General features: G+C 40.7%; 1 protein-coding gene across 1 annotated transcript in view; it reads right to left on the reverse strand.

The window, feature by feature from the left end:
* Positions 1-1157: 1157 nt before the first annotated feature.
* Positions 1158-23489, reverse strand: part of NKAIN3 (sodium/potassium transporting ATPase interacting 3) — a 265198-nt gene continuing 242866 nt past the window's right edge. Inside the window, exon 6 of the mRNA XM_045789127.2 lies at positions 1158-1231. Coding sequence (XP_045645083.2) covers positions 1158-1231 — 74 coding nt within the window. The remainder of the gene's footprint in view (positions 1232-23489) is intronic.

The following is a 23489-nucleotide window of genomic DNA, read 5'->3' on the forward strand; positions in this document are numbered from 1 at the left end:
TTCTGCCAGAATAAAATTAATTCAGCCTGGAGTGGTTGGAGGAGCCAAGGCAGGCTTCTCAAGGCTGGGAGTGGGGGGGCTACAGATGTGGGCAGGAACCACTACGGCAAAGAGTCAGCAGATGAAGGCTTTCGTGTGTGTTTCTTACACCAGTGGCTATTTGACATAATTTCCTTTATCACCACAGAATTGCAGAACATTGAGTTGGAAGAATAGGAAGGTCATCTGGACAAGTCCACAACATCAGACATGGTGACAGCTTATCAATGAGAATAGATCTCAGCTCCACCCCTTATTACTAGTGGGACTTTGGGAAATTTATCTAATCTCTATGTATCTCTGTTTCCTTTATTATGAATTGGGACTACTAATTAGTACATTCCGGTATTTCCGTGAGCGCTAAGCAAGACAATCCATGCCAAGTGCATAGCACGTGATAGCTATAATTTTATACAGTTGTTTGTTACTTAGAATTTTCTAGGAATGGAGTCACTGTATCTATTTTCTTGCTTTCTAGTATTTTATGAATCAGGTGACCATGATTCCTTCCTTATACTCAACTGGAATCTGTTCAGGTTAAGGTGTTTTTTGTTGTAGTTGTTGACTTGCTTCCGTGTCCTCTAGGAATAGTCAAATATTGAGAACTAGGCACAGCCATAGGCGATTTTACATATACTATTCATACATTATCCCATTGAGTCCATCCTCCCTCCTCTGCCTATGAAACCATATTACAGGTGGGAGAACCAAGTCTCAGGGGCACCAAGGAAGGGCCCTGAGACCACAAACATAAAGCCTGGGTTCTAACCTAATCTTTCTCCCCTTTTCCCTCTGTAATGTGGCCTCCAAGTTACATATCTAGTTTCTCTTCTACAGACTATATTATCCTTTTTTTCCCCCAATTTGGCAATCAACCTCTGATAAGAAAAATAAAATAAAAATACTGTTTTAGAAACATAAACCATGTTAACTATTACAAATTATTTTTGGAATGAATAATAATAATGATGATGTTGGGTTACATGTAAAAGGTGTGGTTTAAATATGAGTGGAAAATTAAACCAATGATTAGTAGTAACAGGTCCAAATTATTTCAGGTTTGGTTAGTTTTGACCAAGTTAGAAGGATTAATATTTTCCATCTCATCACACCTTTACTTACAGGTTAACAGGCTTTAACTCAACATGATCCTGGTAGTAGGAGTGTGCATCAAGTCCGCCTATGAAATCAACTGAAAATATAACACAGCCCGATGTGAATAAAGGTGTAAATAAAAACACACATAATACTAGGTGTTTAAAACAGAGCACATAAAAATAATATCAACAAAAATTCTTTCTACCACAAATGGAAAAATGTGTACTTAATATAAAAGGCTGCTAAAAATAAGATCAATGGTCAAAAAACAGGGAACTTTTAAGAAACATGTAAAGAACTTGGGATCTTATGGACTACAAAATCAAAGTTGTTATTGACTTCAGTGAAAAATGAAGTAACATTAAATAAAATTAGATTTTAAATAATGTGTTTGTCCTTAGGCATACGGGTATGCCCTTTCCCCCATATATCAGAAGATACCCCTTCTCGTCTTGTTGCCAGAATCCAATTTTTTTCTTAAGAATATTTATTGCATCATTAGAAAGACCTTTGAGAAGTCACATGAACTATGTCCATGCCTTTTGTCCTCGAGCCATCCTTGACAAATAGGCATCTTTTTTTTGCAAAGGTTTCGTCTCTTCTCTGGTTGCATGGTCTGTATAGAATCACTATGCTGGTGACATTCATTCTAATTTCTTTCTGGTTTGATCACAGCTTCCATATTTCTTTTCCAATCATAATGTCCAGAGCTAATCTTAGTTCATGTCTCTTGTTGTTTTTTTTTTTTTTGGTAATCTATTAAAAATAATAATTATATCAAACTTCAGTTATAACACTATAAGATTAAAAGCACATAGGCATATTGGGACACTGAACTCCCAGTGAGTGAGTGTGTATTTAGGTACACAATACGTGAATATTATATTATATCTTCAGCTCAAGACACGCATGTCAGTGACCTGTGATTTAGAGAGGAATGACTTAGCCTACAAGTTCTATTGAAGCATTGACCTACTCTAGGTCTAGTCACTCTGTCAATCCCTGACCTGCTGTATCCTTTTACCTCGATTGAAGAAGCTGAGGTAAGGCTGGGTCAGTCAAAGCTTCACCAGATCACTGTGTAGATGTGAGCTTTGGAGTCCCGTGGGATACACAACAACCAGGTGGCAGGGACCATTTCCAGGCAATCCCCTTGGAGACTAGAGGAACCTGAAGCCCATCCTTTTCCTACCAGGTCACATAAGTTACCCGGACACTATGTTAGGGAGAGAAACAGTGAAAGAGGAGTCAATCTGAGACACTGAACAGATGTTCCCAGAGAGAATAAGCAGTGCCTAGGGACCATTTAAATGGTCAGATTAGACAGAATTTTTATCAGATTAGATATGTAATCAAACATCTACTTCTTCATCTTGCTGACCAATGGGTGGGAAATTAGGAGGAAAATCACACTGATTAAAAGTTGAATAAGCATGTGATTATGAACTTTAACTTTTCAAAGTTAAAGGGGGTGTTAAAAATAAACAATATTATAAATATATACATTGGTGAATAAAATAATTCAATTGAAAAATTATCTTCAAAATAAAATTTTTTATAAAATAAAGAAAGCATATATCTGTATGCTTTATTTTTTTCCCGAAGATTGATTTATTTATTTTTGGGAGAGAGAGAGAGAGAGAGTGAGTGGGAGGAGGGGCAGAAGAAGAAGGAGAGAATCTCAAGCAGACTCCCTGCTGAGCATGGAGCCCACTGCAGGGCTGGGTCCCAGGACCCTGAGATCATGACCTGAGCAGAAACCAAGAGTCAAATATTTAACTGACTGAGCCACCCAGGGGCCCCTGATATCTATATGCAAAACAAAAAGAAAACTTTCTTATGTTGATCATTTGAACATTAAAATGTAACATTAACAGAATCGTTATTTTTGGTATAAATTCACGTCCTACTATGAATCTACTCCTTAGCCATCTCTGTCTCTAATACACCAGTTCACCAGAATATACGTACACTATATATTTTTTCTTTATTATTTTCATAGATTTATTTATAATCTTATTCAAATTTTTTTACGGTTAGTAAAGTTGAAATTGTTGATACCTTACTCAACTCTGTAAATCATAGCATTTTTAACTACGGAAGTACACTCCATATGAGGCTCTGGTAATCTCCAAGCAAGTCTGCTAAGGAGTGTGTATGTGTACTGTTATTTAGCCCAAATACCCCCCCAGGTACTGTTATTTTACCTTCATTTAGTGTGTCTGTGCCAAACTTTCTATAAGACAGCAAAATATAAATTGTACCTATTAGTGATTTTTTAAAATCAAATATAAATGCCGCAACATTTTTAGGCCTTCTCACAAATCAGCTTCTTTTCATTTTGGTGCAGAATATAAATTCTTCCGATTAAAAACAGTAGCTCTGTCAAAAGAGTGTTTTCTCAAGTCTTTTCTCAAGTCTTTTCTCGACTTGAGAATTTCAAAAGGAAATTATAAAATTGAAAAATTAAATCTTGCATAACATTGGAGTTCTCATTATTTAATTTGCCTGGTTCTCTTCCTTTGGTGAGCATACATTGCAATGTTCTCCTTTTTATAAGCTCTCAATTACTGCCATTTACTGAAAGCTTCAAAGGATGATTTTGGGGGTGCTTCACTTGTTGAATGATTCAATTTAAATTTTTCAACTGACCTTGAAAGCAATGCAGCTGAAATGTAGAAGACTCATTTATAAAAACGCCCACAACTATTGTAGGAAAATTAGATCGATTAACAAAGTATTTCTTTAAAGGCTGAAATGTTCTTAACTCTGATGGATGAAGAGAAGCAAAGACAGAAAATGTATTCTGCCATCCCGAAGTTCTTTTTGTTTGTTTTCAACATCAAGCTCATTACCCAAATGTTTTCAAGTAAATGCAAATCAAAACCACAATGAGACGCTATGTTATACCCACTAAGATGCCAGAATGAAAATATCAGATAATAACAAATGTTGGTGAGGATGTAGAGAAATTAGCACCCTCACACACAACTGGTTAGAATGTAAATGGTGCCGTCACCTTGGAAAACAGTTAATCAGTTCCTAAAATGGTTAAACAGAATTACCATACGACCCAGTAGTTCCACACCTAGGTACAGACCCAAGAGAAGTGGAAACACAGGTCCTCACAAAAATTTGTACATAGATGTTCATAGCAGCATTGTTCATAATATCCAAATAGTGAAAAAAATATTCTAGGTTATTTACTCTACTGTGTGCATATGCAAACATATATATGTAATATATGTTATAATATTACACATATAATATTATATTATATATATTGTGTATTATATATACATTTATATCTACATATAAATTTTGAAAACTAGAGTTTCTATTTTCATTGGTAAAACACTGCAGCTTCATCAGGAGCCATATACACTTCTGGGTGTCCTCCACTAACCTGACCTAGTGGCTGTGGGCTGGTGCACATCCACCTGGCACTGGAAGGTGTTAGCTGTCTCTGTGACTCCCGTCCAAGCACCTACCTTTTTAGTCATTGATCTATCTACACGCTGTCCTTGAAAGAAAGGTCCTAGTTGCACTGTATCCTTAAAGATCTGGGGAGAGGATGAGGGGTGGGGTTGGTTTTCTTACACGTTTAACCATGTGTTAAAAGGAGAATTCCACTCGTTGCACTTGCGTCTCACACATCTTGAGGAGACAATGGCGGAAGCGTGGTGTGCTATCAGTTTACCCACCCTAGATTGTCCTAATACAATTATTAATGATAATATTTCACTTGAAAACCAGAACATCTAGGACAAAGCCTAAACTAGACAGGATGCCAGGACAACCTGTATTAACAGGGACTGTTTCAGCCAAACGAGGACACATGGTCACCCAAGCGGATGGCACAATAAATAAGTTCACTTTCTCTGCATGTCAGAATTCTAGTGTGAGGTAAATTTTTCAAATCTCTAAAATTAAATAGCGCATATTGGTAAAACTTAAATTATCAAGCTTCCGGAACTAGACAAGACCTCAAAAAAAAAAATGTAACTATTAAGGAAGAATTATTGAAAAGTAGGTAATTAAAAAAAAAGGAAAGTACTTAAGAAATTGAAAACATCAAGAATCCTTTATGGATGGAATGCAATGTGGGTTTTTTGGCAACAGAAACCTACAAGTCCATGAGATGATGGTGTTCCTATATAAAAATTAGTTTTTTTTTTTTTTTTTGTATATATATCAACACTTGTCATTTGCCAGAGCAGGAAGATAGTTCAAGTAAAGGAGTAAATTGGAGCATAAATGGAGGGTGAGTGTAGAGACTCTGAAAGCTTTCTTTTTTTTTTTATTCCTAATGATGTCAAATTCTTTTAAAAAATGAAGATTTTTTTTTTTTTAAAGACGACTTCACAAAAAACTTGAAAGACCTTCAGCTTTTAAGTTTTCCAGAAGGGAGTCATATTATATGATTAAGCAAGTAAAGCAACTATGCATTCCGAAATTCATTTTCATGAGAAAGATGTAAGAAGATGCTGAATTAAGGAATTTTTCTAGTAGAAATAAGATGAATTTCAACAAAACATGAGAAGGAACAAAAAACGCATAGACAGGTTTACAGAGGTATTGGAACAAGAGGATTAGAAAGGAAACATCCACGAAATCTGTAGTTATTACAGCGAGAACACCATACGGGGATCTTTGGGAGAAGGGTGACTGGCCACAGAGGAGGTGGGAAAGACAGAAGGAAGGAAGCGTGTGGAGGCAGGGGGTGGGAGTGGGGGAAACAGTCTGCTGGGTGACCTGAAGGCAATGAAGTTGAATTCTGTATACTCTGTATTAAAAGTCTTGAAATGGAGAACAAAACCCAGCACAATGAAGAGTTGGCATCGGCTGTCCAGAAAAGCCAGTTAGGCAACGCCTCACTCTCTTCACGCTTTCTCGGAAACTGAGGTGTTACTCTAAAAGATCCCACAGGGAGAGCCTGCAGCCAGGAAACCCCATTGTTCGCAGTCCTTTCAAATGTATTTCCTGTGCCAACTTCCAACAGCACAGCCAAGCAACTTCTTGGAAGAAATTATGCTATTTGTAACCAAATATCTTTGTGGTTACTTTAGCCATTCCACATCCCTGATGAGGATTCTCCCTGACCTGAAGGAATTACAAATCTACTCTAGCATCTCACAGTACAGATCTGGAGCTGTTTTCCACCTGTAAAAGATACATGACCAATTGCAATTTTCAATTTGACTACAGGAAACTTTTTGTCATAAATGAAGTTTCCAATAGGTAACTCAGTGCTACTGACTCGGTTCCTCACTCAGACACTGCAAACCGGATTGACTTTATACATCTGAGGCAGCAAGCACATTTATATAGATATAAACGAAAGCAATGCCATTTCCAGGGAGAGCGCAAGCGATCATCCGTGCCCCAGGTTTAACAATATTCACCAAATAATTACCTGAATATAGGTGTTTTGTTTCTGAACCAACTAAGCTGCATGCTGCCTTGTCACTGAGTAAAGAAACTCCGAGGCCCCGGAACGTTGCCTTTAGCTCAGAGCGAAGAAAAGACTCAGGAAGATGAGAACCAATTAACATATTTATTCCGAGCTTGCTTCCTGGTCTATCATTGTTCCTGCTATTTAGGTAGCAGACTGCTCTAATAAACATTGATTGTACAAGTTGCCAGGAATCAAGTCTCAAGGAAGCATTGCTCAGGCCTTCAAGAACTCAAATATTGGGACTGTTGCATTGTGGTTTCCTTGTTCTGTGATATGAATTCATAAGAGAAAAGCCAGGGGAGAGGCTTGACACCAACTGAGTTCACGCAGACAGGATTTTGCAGCACCCCGCAGATAATGAGGGCTTTTAGGAAAGACCAGTGATTTCAGGGGAGCTGGCCACGAAACTCTGCCTGTGCTGCTAGGGAACGAGCTACTTTGCAGCATCACGGATCTGCTGTCATCTGCTGTCTGCACACCCTGATCTTTCAGAGGGCATGCTGTGCTGGGCCAAATTGCAGGCCGCGGTCGGGCTATGCACAGCGCCATGATGGGTGTGTGCTGGGCACAGTGACTACACTGTGAATGCCCAGAGGGGGTGGCTGGGGCTCTGCTGCTGCCTGCCCCAGATGGCTTTATGAACCCGACACATGATAACCAAATGCAAGCTTGATGGCTATTCCTTGTTCTTCTCTTCATGGTGCAGGGAGTTTAAAATGTCTTCCACCTTTCGGAAAGCACACGTAACTCAAAAAAGGAAGCACCTGGGCCCACTGAGGTGCTCAAGGATAAGTCAGCTTTGGGCCGGAAGAGCAGAGTCCTCAGTCCTAGAGGTTGGGCTGTCCGGATCAGAGTGTTTCAACACGTTTACCTCCTCCTGCCTGGTAACAGCCATGCGAAATGGGCTCTTTTCATTTCTGTCTTGTCCCCCTGGGTCTCAAGTACTGACATGGAGAACCGATATCACTGGCATTGTCACTGCTGGCAGTTTGGTCTGGAAAACACTGGGAGCTGTCACTGGGAGATTGTGGAGAGTCTGGAAGCAAGCCCGAGTCTGTCCAGGACTTACAGCCCCTCCTTGTCCTAGGGAGGGGGAGGGGAAGCACTAAGAGGCCGGTAGTCTTCAGCTGGGGAGTGCACGCCCAGATGTACAGACTTTGCAAATGGTGTGCAGTTTCAGGGGCTCATTCCAAGAGGCTTAATTCCAAAATGTATGTGTCCTGAGAAAGTTCCTGAGGCCGTTCTGGCTCCTGGTTCCCTCATCCCAGACAATTGTCTTCTTTCCACTTTACAATGGAAAGTATTTCTGTCAGCCATCCGGAATCTTATCTTGGTGAGCTACCCTGGAGGGTAAGAATCATTCTCCAGGTCACTGAACAAAATGGCTGTTTTAATATCACATGATGATATAGCTACTAATGACAAGGTGGGAGGCTCCATTTTGTTTTTTTTGCTTTCAAAATAAATTTTGTAATAAATTTTAGTACTTTAAAAACATGTTTTAATGCTAGATCACTATGTACTTTTTCACATATATCTTCAGCCACTCTAGCTATAATTTCACTCCTCCCTACTTGTCTTTCCTTCTCCCCTGATTTATTTGTGCTTATCACTATTTGCCATGCTATATTCTATATTTTGCTTAAAAAAATCTTATTTGTTGTCTGACTCCCTTGCTACAACTTAAGCTTTATGAGATAAGAATTTTTGTCTGATCTTGTCTGATTTTGTTCACTGCTATATACTCAGGGCCTAACACGGTGCCTGGTACAAGGCAGGCAGAAGCAAGGAATTAAAATAATTGAGTGACTTCGCTGTAACCAAAGTCCTTCCATTCTCATATTTTTCCTGTGTGCAAGGTTTCCATAAATACAACACTAGCACCACATACTGAAATGATGTGAGGTAGGCGATCTCATCCTAGCGATAACTGATATTCTCCATGAATACATGGACCAGCTGAAAAACAAACCCCACTCCATTTCATTAAGAGGTACTCTTCCACTAAATGTTTCATTTTGTGTTCAAGTTTTTCTTTGGATGGGGATAATTGCAATTATTGGCTATCAACATGACTGAGCAAGTGGAAACGTATTACACGTATTGATGAATACTTTCATGTTTGCTTAATCATGTTGGTAGGCAATAACTGTAAGTATCACCCCATCCGAAGACAAACTTTAACACTTAAAATATGGTCCCAGGAAAAAATTAAATTTTTATTTATAGGAATAAATCTAAAACATCTACAAGTCCTTTATACTGAATACAACAAAACATATTGAAGGAAATTAAAGGTGTCTTAAACAAATGGAAGAATAGAAAACATTCATGGATTGTGAAACTCCATGCTATAAAGATATAATTTGATCTGTGGCTCAGTTAATCGATGGATTCAAAGCAATCCCGAAAAAACTCTCAGCAGTTTAATCAAAATGCTTATCCTAAAATGTACATGAAAAGGCAAAGACTCAACTCAAGACGAGTTAAGACAATCTGAAATGAGAACAAGCCATGAAATTTCCTAATTTAGGACTTGAGATGATAACGGTGCTATACAAATTAAGAAATTGTATTCATCAAAAAATAACATCTATTGAAAATAGAATTTCAATCTATAAACAATTCTTCATTGCAAAGATGTACAATAGGATAAGAAAATTTTAGGGATAAACACATTAAGACAGAATTCTATGGGTCAAGTGGAATGGAGGTACAAGTTCCAAAAGGAACTGGAACAATTTAAAATTTCAACTTAATTAAAGTTTGTTTACGTACTTTTTATTTAATTTTTGAAAATTTTTTGAAAATTTTTTTTCAGAGAGAGGAAGGGGCAGAGGGAGAGGGAGAGAGAGAATCTTAAGCGGGCTTCATGCCCAGTGTGGAGCCTGATGTGGGGCTTGATCTCACCACCCTGAGATCATGACCTGGGTCAAAATTCAGAGTCAGATGCTTAATCAACTGAGCCACCCAGGCGCCCCAGCTACTTTTTAAAGGGATGATTATGATATTAAATTGCTGTGCCATTTAGATTCCATAGGATACATTCAAAAGAGTAATGCCTCCATTTTATTATTAAATATTGTGATTTGTAACGTGTCAATTTATCTAAGATGGAATTTCCTGAATTCCCCTCTCTCTATGGTTCTGAGTTGGGGTTGGCTACAAGAGACCTTTGTGTGAGATATGGAAGACATAAGGGAAGCCACAGTTATTGTGCTCCGGAAGTTGATCTAGGGCCCCAGGCTCTACTGTGGGTTATACGCAGACTGCTGACAGCCAAGAGGGAGACCTGGTGAACAGTCGAGACTACAGTGGGATCGCTGCACAATTGAGTGGATGCTCAACCCTGCCCCTCACGGCTGGCCCCACCATATCAACCTTCACCTCAGAATCCGGGCTGGAAGAAGAGCCCTCCCTGAGCTCCTCTCTGAGGTGGCTGAGAAATTACTGAAATGGCTGCATTTTCTTGGATGTGCCTACCACGAGGAAGAAATGCGAAGTCTGGTTTTGTGAAAATCAGAAAGTCACATTTTTGTCACATCGTTTGGGGGGGAGAGCATAGGGAAGAAGTTTGTTTTCACGGTGTTGTAGTATTTGAATTGGATCTTGAGATTCTGTTATTCTAATGATAAGTTTTGCATATTTAGTGTTCTGTGCTGAATAAAAAAAGACAATTGATTTGGAGCAAGATCATTGGATGCATTACATTATATATGACTCCTTGTCTCCACTTAAATTTTAATAGGCTAGCCCATTATTTTTCTCCACCGTGTGCAAGTAATTTATATTCCCACTCAATATTTAAACATGAATGCTCTGGTTTTAGTCTAGTGAGTGGCCAATGTCTCTTTCTTTACCTATTTATGAGGAATTTGCTTGTTGCCCTTGTTGGAAAGAAAAGCATAATTGCATGTTGGAAAGCATATGGACTCTGGTACTTGAAATATCTAGGTCAGATATTAGTTTCACTTCTTACAGGTTAGGTGAGTTGGGAAAAACCTCAGTGAAGTCTTCTATAAGATAAGAACAGCGACTGCCTCACCGTGTGGTTGCCCTAGATGAGACAGTGGCCGTGGAAAGCTGCACTCAGAAAGCATGCAGCACGCGACACGCTGTTACCGATGCTATTTTCCCATTTATCTTATTCTGATGAGACATTCCCATCAAAGTATTGCTTTCTGAAATTCCAGAAGCTTCGTTTAGCTTAGGATAACAATGATTTGTGAGAATTCCAGCATTCTCTTCCCCTTATTCTCCAGAAGAGTGTCTGTTCTTGAGGAACGCACCTCGAATTTGTGTCTAGTTTGATTTTCTCCTATTTGGAAAGAGTGGCCAGTTTAAGGAGGGCAAAGCGGTTAGTCGTTTTCTTTGAACTTTTTTTTTTTTTTTTTTTTTAATTCTGGAAAGGTACTCTTTCCTGCATAAAGACCTGATGCAAGAAATAGCGCTCATTGGAAGTGGAACAGGTGGAGTTAAGCATCATCTGGGAGCATAGCTCTCCCCCTCTCCCCAAGTTCGCTGCTATGTAGTCCCCGAGGGTGGATCCGGGGCACTGGGCCCGCCCAGCGCACACGTGACCATCTCCATCCCCATTGGTTTAGCTTTCCACGGGGCGTTGCTTTTATTCTCTCCTCCCTCCCTTCCCCCACCGGCCCTGCACCGCAGTAGCACAAAACCTGACGGGAGCCTTCTCTTTTTTTGAGTATTTCAAGTCACTGCGCTGGATTCTTTGTAGATAATATACCCCCTTGGTGCAAAGTGCACAAAGCGACTTTTTCATAATGTGTTCAGCGTTACTCCTTTAGATGCAGTGATATGCTTATTCTAGTCATTCTGTAAGGATCCCATGGCCCGTCTTTAGTATTTCGTCTTTGATTCTTCTGCGGGGGATATTAGTTGCGGTGTCCCTACAGGGTGCTCTGATAATAATCATCTATTACCGCGTTTTCTCGCCTCGCTCTTAGTTGCAAGAGCGGTGCCATCTTTGTAAAATGCCTGGGAGGCGTCCACTTCCGCCAGCCTACCCTCTCAACACAGGCACACGCGTTTTAGTTTTGTTTTTCTCATATTTTGAAAGAAAGCAGATAGGTTTTTTTTTCTTTCCCTTTCTTCCTTTCGGCTTCATCTTTAATAACACATTTTCTATTCTCTTTTAAAGTGACTCAGCTCTTTCAAAGCCATAAAAATCGCGCTTTGTTTTGCTAGGGTAGATCCACTCTTAACCCTTCAGTTAATCTTAGTTGGATGGAATGGCTGCTCACTGTTCTCCACTATTGTTTGGCTTTCCTGAAGGCCTTTTCCAAGTTTTGTAATTTTTTGATCACTGTTCAGAATCACTGGAGACTGAAGGCCTCCATGTCACTACTGCTGGGCTCCTTCGGAGCAACGTTTTACTCCAGGGAAAACAAGATAAAAAAGAAAATCCTGAAACACCTCCCCTTTTCATTTGTATTTGGCTGCCTTTCTAGCTTCTGTTGCTCTCCTGGGTCTAGATCTCGGGAATCAGATGTTCCCATAATCAGTGTTGACAGTTGCTTCCCACTTTGAGATAATTTCTAAATAATGGAATAATGAATTTCTAAAATCACTGTGGGGTCAATAAAGTAGCATGGAATGGCTGAGAGGAAAACTAATGCTCAAAAAGGTAAGGGCTAAAAACAGTTCTAAGAATTTGTCTAAACAGTTATAACTTTTTCCCTATGTAATTAATTTTTTTCTTAGTTATCCAGTTTTTTCCCCAATATATTTTTTTAAAGTTTCTTTTTTAAACGATTTTATTTTTATTTATTCGACAGAGATAGAGACAGCCAGCGAGAGAGGGAACACAAGCAGGGGGAGTGGGAGAGGAAGAAGCAGGCTCCCAGTGGAGGAGCCTGATGTGGGGCTCGATCCCAGAACGTCGGGATCATGCCCTGAGCCGAAGGCAGACGCTTAAGGACTGTGCTACCCAGGCGCCCCTCCCCAATATATTTTTATCATTTGCATTTAAATCTAGCCAATCAAGTCACTAATACCTGTTGACTTTGAAGCCTCTCTGTAATTCCTTTTTATTGTCTTCTCCTACAATTCTGGACATTTCCCCTTGAATATTATTATTTTTTAATGGCCTCTATTATTACTTTTGGTTCTCCTTGTCCTAGGACAATATCTATCCAAAAAAATGCCATTTCTTCTGAGAACGTTTTTTATAAATCCTTTCCTCTTTCTTTGAATTACTGTTCAAAGGAAATTGAATCTGATCATATTCTTCTCAAGATTAAACCCATTTATTGATTCCATATCATCTAGCAGACCATCCCACCGGGTGGGACCTGGGTAGGTACAGATATGACAAGATGTCAATTCCCTAATTCCCTGGTGTGTGTGTGTGTGTGTGTGTGTGTGTATGTGTGTGTGTGTGTGTGTGTTTGTGTGTGTGTGTGTGTGTATAGCTTGGGCCCGTCATTTCTTGCTGGGAGAAAAGTGATTTATTTACCACAGAGTGCCCAATAAATGTTAGCTTTCTCTATGAGTGCTGAAATCTGAAATAGTTTCGGAATTGCTGATGTAAGACAGAATTCCAAGTCCCTCAAAGCTGACCCCACCATTCACTTGGTAAACTGAACATACCCAATTAATCATCACTTCTTGCATAATTCAGGTTTTCCCTAGGTCTTCTCTAATATTCTGTGGTTTTCCCAAGCTTTTTTGATATATTTCCCCCTGTATTTAAGATGTATTTTCTTTGTTTCCTCTCTGGTGATATAATATTCTTCATTCAAGACCGTGTTCACATGGTCTGAGTAGCCATGCTTGGTGCTCTGAGACACAATTAGCTTCTGATTACTTTTTCTGTGCATGTGATTTACTTTAAAGAGATCATTATCTGCACTTGACTGTTCTGTAATTATTTACATGTTTGGCTCACTTATTAGAACATAAAAATCTCTTAGGAAAGGGACCAAGTCTTGTTTCATCTATGTATCTTTGTGGTTTAACACACAGAAGTCTTTCAATAACTGTTTCTTGAGTGGATGAATCAATAAAGAATTAGCTATTTAACCTTGACTAAGCTTTAAAATTAAACAATAATGTGCTGAGTCTGGACTATAAATATTTTTGGATCTTGACAGGTCAGTGACCTTGGAACAAGAAGAGATATGAGAGAATTGAAGAATCCGATTAAAGATACTTAAAAGTCTACAAGAATTAGTAACCCACCTAGAATACAGAGTGAGCACAGAATTCTATCAGGTGTTATGGTTGGAAGAAGTACGTAGAAATCGGTACATGGGGAAGTACATGGATGTCTGTCGAGTCACACAGAAAGATATTAAAATGTCTTAAAGAATTAGCATGTATAAAACCAACCAAAAAGAGACTCTTAATAGGAGCAAAGTCTTCTGTATACCGAAATCTAATGTCATCTGAGTCCTGGTGTTGCAGGCTGCTATACTAATCACATTTGAAGGGTATAGAATGAGAACTCCTCTTGTTCTAGCAACTAGTAGAAAAGAGCCCCATAAATCCGTTAGTGGAATTTAGGTCCTGCTTGCCAGCTGAAAATCCCTCAGCAAGCAGTTAGCAAACTCAAATTGTTTGAGATGTGTATTTATTGGAGAAATGCATTTCTAACACTAGGAATTGACTACACAGAGAGAATGGAAGCCAATTCCACAGTTTTAAAACTCTTTTATAAAGTACTGTTTAGGATTTTGTAATCCTTGGGATAATCTGTGTCTACTTGGTATGTACAGTCTTTGTGATTCTTAACAGAATCAGACAGATTATGTTAGGTCTGGGGGATTCACCGTGTAAAACCAATTCAAATTTTGAATTGGGTAATTAATTTTACACTTGTGATTTTAGGTTGAAAGACATGGGAAAACTTTGTTAAATTTGTGTAGTAATTTAAAAAATTGGAGGTTCAATATATGTATAGGCTTATTTTATTACATTTATTAGATCTGTTGGACTAGCTTAAAAACTAGTGAGTGTTTTGTTTATCAGGGTGAATATTTGAAGGGCTTCAAAAGAATGAGAATTATAATGAATTCATGAATTCAGGTTAAATGTTTAAAGGGCTTTAGTTTAAATTGTAAATGGAACAGATTATTTAAAGGAATTTAGAATACTGAATTTAAGTAGATCAAATAGCAATTGAAAGTCCAATGGAAGATTATCTAACCTTACATACCAATGAAATTCTGATACATGCTACAATATGGATAAACCTTGAAAATATTATGGTAAATGAAATAAGTCAGACACAAAAAAGACAAATACTCTAAGATTCCATCTATATGAATTACCTAGAATAGGTAAATACACAGAGACAGAAAGTAAATAGGTAAACACAGAGAGACAGAATAGAGGTTACCAGAGGCTGGGGGGAGAGGGAGATGAGGAGTCATTACTTATGGGGACAGAGCTCCTCTTCAAATGATGAAAAAGTTCTGGAAATGCATATTGGGGATGCTTGCACAACATTGTGAATGTATTTATTGCCACTTAATTGTACACATAAATATGTGTCAAATGGTTAATTTTATATTATGTATATTTTACCACTATGGAAAGAAATAAAAATAATCCCCCCAAAGTCATTGTTAAAATGTACTAGATTTATAAATGGAATAGTGAAAGTTCTATGTAGCATTTAGAGCTTAAGAAAAACCAGGTTTTAAAAATGTCACTTTAAATATTTTATTTATTTATTTGTTGGAGAGAGAGAGGGAGAGAAACAGAACACAAGCGGGGGTCGTGACAAGCTGAGGGAGAAGCAGATTCCCCTTTGAGCAAGGAGACTGGTGCGGGACTCGATCCCAGGACCTTGGGATCACGACCTGAGTCGAAGGCAGCTGCTTAACCGACTGAGCCACCCAGGCGTCCCAACAATGTAGCCACTTTAATAAATTGCAGAGTGATTTTAACCCTGAACTGATATAGATAGAATTTCCTGTACAGAAAATCTCCCCTCACGGACATCAGATAATGCACAGTGACGAAGTCCTAAAGAAACTTTGGCCTTCACCTGTTTTCTTACATCTTTGTTGTCTCAGAAGGAAAACTCAATCAGTGTGACATCTTGGCTTTAACTTTAGGACTAGTAACTAAAAGTCTTTATTTTCCTTAAATAAGAAAAAAAAACCAGCCTTAATTTACTTTTTCAAATAAACATGTCGGTGAATAAATAGAAAATGGGGCAAATATAGAACAAAGGAAAAGAAAACAAAACTGAAGTCCAAGCTGTGTGTTGTTTTTTTCTCCTAACATGTAAAAAATGGTATGCTTTTGGTCATTTTCACCATAGCTTTTCTGCTCAACACAGGGTTTAAAACCAAGTCCCTGATACAATCTGCCTTCTAATTCACTAGTCTTTTCAGAGTCAGCCAGCCAGGGGAGTCCAGATTTCCTTTTGACCTTTGAGAGCATCCAGTTTGCAACTAGTACTGCGGTCAAAGCAGTACTTTAATTGGAAGCCTCTTCCCGGAAGTGACTCCGTCTGCACCTGCTACTCCTTCTGCCCGGAATGCACAGCTTCCGTTTTATCCTCTAGGTCTCAGCTTCGGTGTCGTCTCCTCCACAGGACTCTTCCAGGCACACAGGAGGCACTGGCGTTTTGTGGAATACCTGAAATGTTCTACTCCTCTCTTTGGTGGTAGAACTCCTAACCTGTTTCTACTTCGGGGTTTCCACCCTTGGGAACCCTGACCATACCCTTTTGGCTGCTTCTCAGTGCCTCGTGCCTCAAAGGCACTCATCACCCTCTTCTCAGTTTGCATGGCCAACTCTCCTTCTCCAAGCAATGACTGACCCAGGTCCCTTCAACACTGTAGCTGCACCATTTTAAACACGTGGCTTCCCGAGCATCTGTGTTTGTCTGTATCTAACAGGTAGAAACGGGAAAAGCATGAAGAACCACACATAAAAGTTGTTCAGGGGCCAGGCCTAGAAGTGGGCATATCCCTTCTGTTCACCTTCCACCATCTAGAATTCAATTTCATGGGACACCTGACTGCAGGAAAGTGGAAATGCAGTCAGTCCAGCTATGGGCTAGAACAAACCAGTGGGTCTAGTGAGTAGTTGGCCAGTCTCTGGCACAAGCTTGTACACAGCTGTGACAGCGTTTGTGAAGGTGGTATTCAATGCATAAGGGCTGGGAAACGTGACAAGCCTTGCAGTTGGTTGAACTCTATACGGCAAAGAAAGAGGTTCTCTGGCGACACTATTAACTCTAATCTAGAGTTTCTGTTCTTACTATCAAAGAGAGAGCAAGAACAAGAGCACAGGAGAGAGAGACAGAGAGGGAGAGAGATAGACAGCGAGAGAGAGAATGCTCCCGTTTCCTTCTGTGAGAAAAAAAGGTGGACAGAACTTATAGTCTGGTTAGGTATAATTTATAATTGATTTACTTTGCACCTCATACAACTCAGAAGAAGAAACAAGTTCTCTTACTGCTCTCCTGCTTTATTTTCACACGGGCATCCAAGTTATAGGAATGCTCCCAAATACCTTACTTAGTTTCCAGTCCCAAATACTGCTCCCAGAAGGAACACGAAATTCCTTTTGTCTTAGTCAATAAAGTACTTAGTAAAAGCACATGAAGATGAGCGTTGCTTACGCGCCCGTTATTGTTCGTTACTGGGATGACATTTCTTTAAAGGAATTATAAAATCAGACTTCCATTAAATATTTGGTCCAAGAATGTAGCTCTTGAGAATTGATGCGCCATTTTGTTATCTAAAAGGGATAAACATCTGTTTTATTGTTTGGTCTTACTTTAAAATGCTTCTTTTTATCGTCTGATCTTACTTAAAATGCTTCAGTGTAACAGTGGGAGTAGAAGCTATTACTGGGGATGGCAAGTTAACATTTTAAGGACTCAGTGATAAGTCATCCCTCCAAAACTAGCCAGGGTAAGTACTCACTCAAAATGTGTTGCCTGCGTCTGCATCAGAAATCTGCTTCATTTGCATAAGAACATTAGAAGTAATTTTTTTTTAAAGATTTTATTTATTTATTTGACAGAGAGAGAGACAGCCAGCGAGAGAGGGAACACAAGCAGGGGGAGTGGGAGAGGAAGAAGCAGGCTCATAGCAGAGGAGCCTGATGTGGGGCTCGATCCCATAACGCCGGGATCACGCCCTGAGCCGAAGGCAGACGCTTAACCGCTGTGCCACCCAGGCGCCCCTAGAAGTAATTTTTAATTGCTAAGATCAGTGCTGTTCAAGAGATGGAATTGCCGGGGCGCCTGGGTGGCACGGTGGTTGGGCGTCTGCCTTCGGCTCAGGGCGTGATCCCGGCGTTATGAGATCGAGCCCCACGTCAGGCTCTTCCGCTAGGAGCCTGCTTCTTCCTCTCCCACTCCCCCTGTTGTGTTCCCTCTCTCGCTGGCTGTCCCTCTCTCTGTCGAATGAATAAATAAAATCTTAAAAAAAAAAAAAAAGAGAGATGGAATTGCCTGGCAAAACTCAAGAGGTGGGAGAACCAGAAGAGAAAATTTTCAAGGAGGGAGCAGTCAACAGTGACCAAAGCCATCAATTATAATGAAGCTTGATTAGATCTAAGTGAATTTGACAATTAAGAGGTCATTGCCGGTCTCTGAGTGAGTGTTTTCAGTAATAATGTAGGACAGGAGGCCTGACAACAGCAGCCTGACAGTGAATAGGTGAGAAAGTGAACACTGTAAGTCTGGACTACTTTGTAGAAAAGTCTGAACGTGGAGGGGAGAAGCACGAGAGATGGGAAAGCTAGCTGTCCAGCTACGGGGGCGGAGCAGGGTAATTTCTCTCTGTGTGTTTTTTTAAATTTTGTGACTTTATTCATAAGCTAAGGAAAAAGATCCAGCAAGAGGAAGAAACGGAGCAGGGAGAGGTGAGAAAAAGAGAGAGTCATAGAAGGGGGTGGTGGGGTGGGGGAGCAGAATGAGAGAGTGAGAGGGTGAGAGAGAGAAGGAATAATTAATGGAACGAGGTGCCGGACTATGTGGGAGGGAATGAAGCTCTTTCTCTGTCAGGAAGAAAATAATCATGGGTAAATATAGACAGTCCTGAATGGGAGAGAGACTCCAGGAATTTCTAGGGACTCCTGTCTGCTTAGCTTTCATTTTCTTTGTGACAGAGCCTTAGCGGTAGAGTGTTTGTGTTGAGTGTTGGGCAGAGGAGGACAAGGGTGCTGGGAATCATGTCACCTCTCTGGGCTTCATGTCCTCATCCCTGAAGTGAGGGTAGGGAGCTGGAAGAGCGCGGTTTTAAGGGAACTGGAGAAGGTGCTGACTCGGAACGAGCGACCGGTGGCATTGTGAAGATGCCTCAGGGCCAGTGGATGTGGTCTTGTCGCTCTCTGTAGTGTCAGGGCGGCTTAGGAACAGAGGCAGAGAAAGGAGGGATCCTGTACTCCCTGAGACGCGCTGGGGGTAAGGATACTGAATTTAAAGTTAATATGGAGACAGGAAGCCCTGTCAGAACGCTGTCAGTTGCTCATCTCCCTGGGCTCCTTAACTTTCCCACTAATAATCCAGAATAAAACCATTGCACAGGATCCGCCTACAATTCTTACAGCCCATTTTTTTCCCTCCTCATTGTGCCCTTAGGGGGCCGGGAGGGTGTGGATTTTTTTTTTTTTTTTTTTTTTTTTTTTTTTTACTTCTGACTCTGCTCGTTCATCATCACATCTGGTTCCCAAATCCCTCATCTTCCATTCTGTTCCATCTGGATGGCAGATCCCGCATTCTTCTTTCTCGACTTCAGGGCATGTCACACACAGTGGGCTGCTGGGTGACAGTGAGAACCTGGGAGCTCCAACCTGTCTGAAACAGGCCTGTAGAGAGATGTGATTGTGCCTTCCCGAGGGCGACAGGTGTTTGTGTAGAGGGCTTGCTTTAAGGGGTAAGGCTGACGCTTCCCACACCATGGACTATTCATCTGATGCAGAGAGATCAGGACGTTTTCAAGAGCTGCTGGTATTTACCATTTGTAAATGAATGTAAAAAATGTGATGCATTTGATTGCATCCTGAGATAATCACCCAGCTTGGACCTCTTCCATAGAGCTGCACTGTTAGAGCCCCGAGTGCCTTTGGGATCCCCTCCGAGGTGATTCCAGTGGTTGATGTGAACAGAGCTAGATATTGGCAGAGTGAGAACCGCCTTCGTTTAATTTCTAACATCCCGTTTCAAGTGCAAACATGGCACATTAAAACCCGCTCTGGGGTAGTAGGTGTTCTTTGCTTGCTGGTATCAGCTTTCTGACAAGTAGCCACTGAAAATTTCCAGGAAATGTAAGTGCACAAGCCATTTATACCTTATTGTGAATTAATGAGATTTTTTTCTATCGTGAGTGGAATGGGTAATTTAAATTCTCGTAAGATGTGAGGAAAGAGATATGAGAGATAACATAAAGACATGGGGCTATGTACAACAAATACATGCATGACAAATACACCCTGGTTTCCTATGACGTTCCAGGTTTTGAACCAGGGTCCTGGGATCCTAGGGTAAGTAAGCCATGACCCCCAGCTACAAGTGGGGAATGTGGTTAATGAAAACATAGCTTGAGCACAGATTCAGAGATGGGCTTAGGGTCCACTGAGGCATGGGGAAGAACGTGTCCTTGGGAAGAATTTTAAAAAACATGTGTTTGGGGGCGCCTGGGTGGCTCAGTCGTTAAGCATCTGCCTTCGGCTCAGAGCATGATCCCAGCATTCTGGGATCGAGCCCCACATCGGGCTCCTCTGCTGGGAGCCTGCTTCTTCCTCTCCCACTGCCCCTGCTTGTGTTCCCTCTCTAGCTGGCTGTCTCTCTCTGTCAAAGAAATAAATAAAATCTTTTAAAAAAACCAAAAAACAAAAAACAAAAAAAACATGTGTTTGGGGGCCGCCTGGGTGATGCAGTCGGTTGAGCATCCGACTTTTGGTTTTTGGCTTAGGTCATGATCTCAGGGTTGTGAGATTGAGCCCCATATCGGGCTCTGAGCCGACTTTTGGTTTTTGGCTTAGGTCATGATCTCAGGGTTGTGAGATTGAGCCCCATATCGGGCTCTGAGCTGAATGCACAGTCTGCTTGAATTTCTCTCTTCCTCTCCCTCTGCCCTTCCCCCTTACACACATACTCTCTTTCTCTAAAATAAATGAATAAATCTTTAAAAACAAACAAACATGTGGGGGCTGTTAGCTACTTGAAGGGAGGTGACAATGTCTCAGGTGAGGGAAGCATGAAGGAGTTCGCCCAAGTCTCTAGCTTATGTCAGGATTGGTCATTCATACACATGGAGACAGAGATTAGAGAAGGAAATCCTTTCTCCCTCATCTCTGCCAATGGAAATCCCAAACATTGAGTCCATTTGTTCATACTTATTCATTCAACACTCATTCATGATCTTTTGTATAGAATGGCCATCATGTCAGGAAATGGGCTGGTCCTGGGGATATCATGATGGAAAAATTCCAGTTATGTTAAATGTTTCCAAGGAAGAGGTACAGTATGCAATGCAGGCATCTAACAATCTACCACAGGCGCCCTCATCTAGCCTGGGGAGAGTGAGAGAAAAATGGCCACACTTCGGAACGGATAGTTAAGCTGAGATGCGCAGGATGCATGTGGGTTAGTGAGTCAACAGAGGGAGGAGCCCTCTCTGAAAGACTTTGGTGGATTTAGGAAAACAGATGTGGCTGGAGATGAGGAGATTAGAAAAGACGGCTGTGGATAGCCCCCTGTTAGGCTGAATTATAAGAGTCCTGGTTTAGTGAAATAGGCCACAGTCTCGGCTCTACTTCATGGTGAGTTTAGTACTGACTTTGGAGCTGGTTGCCCCTGTGGAGAGTTCCTACTTGATTTACTGGTTTGGGTATTTGGACATTTATGATATTCTTCTTGAGGGATACTGTCTTTCTTTTTTTTTAGCTTTATTGAGGTATAATTGGCTAATAAAATTGTGATATATTTAAAGTTTAATACATGGTGATTTGATATATGCATACACTGGGAAAGGATTTTCCTTGTTGAGTTAATTAATGCATCCATTATGGAGAGGAACTGTGTTGATAACCTACCCAGGGCCTGGAATTCTGTCTCTGATCCACAGCACTGCAGCTAGGATCCAAGTTTGTGCTGCCCGACCTTTCCATGTGTGGTGCTGGCTGAAGTCACCACCCTGTTGGGTCCAACTTTTTGATAGTGAGTCTGTTCCCTTGGCCAGATTTAGTCGTTGAATTCATTCTGTGAGTGCAGCTACCTTCCAAGTCCCTATTGCCTCTGTGATACTGTGTCCAGGAATTGACAAACTCAAGCTCTTGCTCTGACGTGGTAGAGCGGAGGCTTAATCCATTTCCCTGTATCTTGACCTTCAAAATTACTAAAAATCATCCAATTTTGTTAAAGAGATGCAGGCCGCCATTTGCCAGACATAAATATTTGTAAATTCATCAGGCATCTCACTCGATTCTAAACGTAAGGCAGTATCATTTCATCAAATCTGAGAATCCTGGGGTTTTGAAATCCATTTTCAAAAATGAGTTGCTAGGCCAAAAGAATTAAGCAATATAAATTCAGCCATCATTTCTTTATGGGATGCTATGTGCAAGGCACTTTTTAGGCTCTAGGATTAAATCAGGGGACAAAATAATGATCTTGACCTCACAGATCATTTATTCTAGTAGGAAGATTAGCTAGTAATTCTGTAGCTATTTGATAAAGTCTTCTCATCAAATTAGGGGAGATGCTTCAGGCTCTAAATCTAAACTGAGGTGAGGTTAGTTAGATGCAACCCACCGAATAGCTACCCAAGAAATTTATCCTCCCTGAGAATCAGTAGGTTCTTCATGGCTTATTGGATAGATGCTCTGACTCCTTTGAGATGTTGGCTATGGCTAAAGGATCATACCTGCATTTCTGTTTCTGACTCAGCAAATTCTCCTGTTCCTCTACTTCAAATGTCTATGTATTGCAAGGCTCACAAGACAATGGATAGTTTTCTATTCTGAGGATCATCCATCCTCTGCTGCTTTCTCTCCTTCCTCTGGTGCCTGACCTTGGGCTCACTCTCCTTCTCTAAGGCTTCTGCAAACATTACAGAGCCAGGAAGGGATACTGGGAAGTTAACATCCAAACTACCCAAGTGCCCTCCCATTAGCTTCTTTAGTAAATTCTTAGGAGGAGAGAGGGGTTGTGAAAATAAGTAAAGGAAACCTCAGTTAAAAGGGAACCAGGCTCCATGCTCAGCAGGGAGTCTGCTTGAGACTCTATCTCTCCCTCTCCCTTTGCCCCTCCCCCCTTTCTAAAATAAACAAATCTTAAAAAATAAAAAAATTGGGGTGCCTGGGTGGTGCAGTTGGTTAAGTCTCTGACTCTTGGTGTTGGCCCAGGTCCCGATCTCAGGGTCGTGAGATCAAATCCACTGGCTCCATGCTCAGTGCAGCGTCTGCTTGAGACTTTCTCCCCCTCTGATGCCGCCCCACCCACCCCTCTCTCAAAATCAATAAATCAATACATTTTTAAAATGGAACAGGGAAGCGCTGAAGGGGGAACTCTCACACAAGTACCAGGCTGTGTAATCAGCAGGAAGAAGAAGGTAAGAATTATCTTGACAAAGGATGACATTTTTCACATAGGACTTTCATCTTTCACTTTTAAGAAAAAGAAGGAAACCCCTCCCTGCCCCAGCAAAGCACTAACCACCGCTTATAGCTAATGAGAAACGCCACAACTTTGTACTCTTTTTTGTTGTTCTCCAGTGAACTTTTGTTTAAAAAATTTCCTCCTACAGGGGTGCCTGGGTGGCTCAGTCATTAAGCGTCTGCCTTTGGCTAAGGTCATGATCCCAGCGTTGTGGGATCAAGCCCCGCATTGGGCTCCCTGCTCAGTGGGAAGACTGCTTCTCCCTCTCCCACTCCCCCTGCTTGTGTTCTCTCTCTC

This window comes from Ursus americanus, chromosome 9 (genome assembly GCF_024610735.1).
Source record: "Ursus americanus isolate L20-20 chromosome 9, mUrsAme1.1.p, whole genome shotgun sequence".
In the NCBI taxonomy this organism is placed as follows: domain Eukaryota; kingdom Metazoa; phylum Chordata; class Mammalia; order Carnivora; family Ursidae; genus Ursus; species Ursus americanus.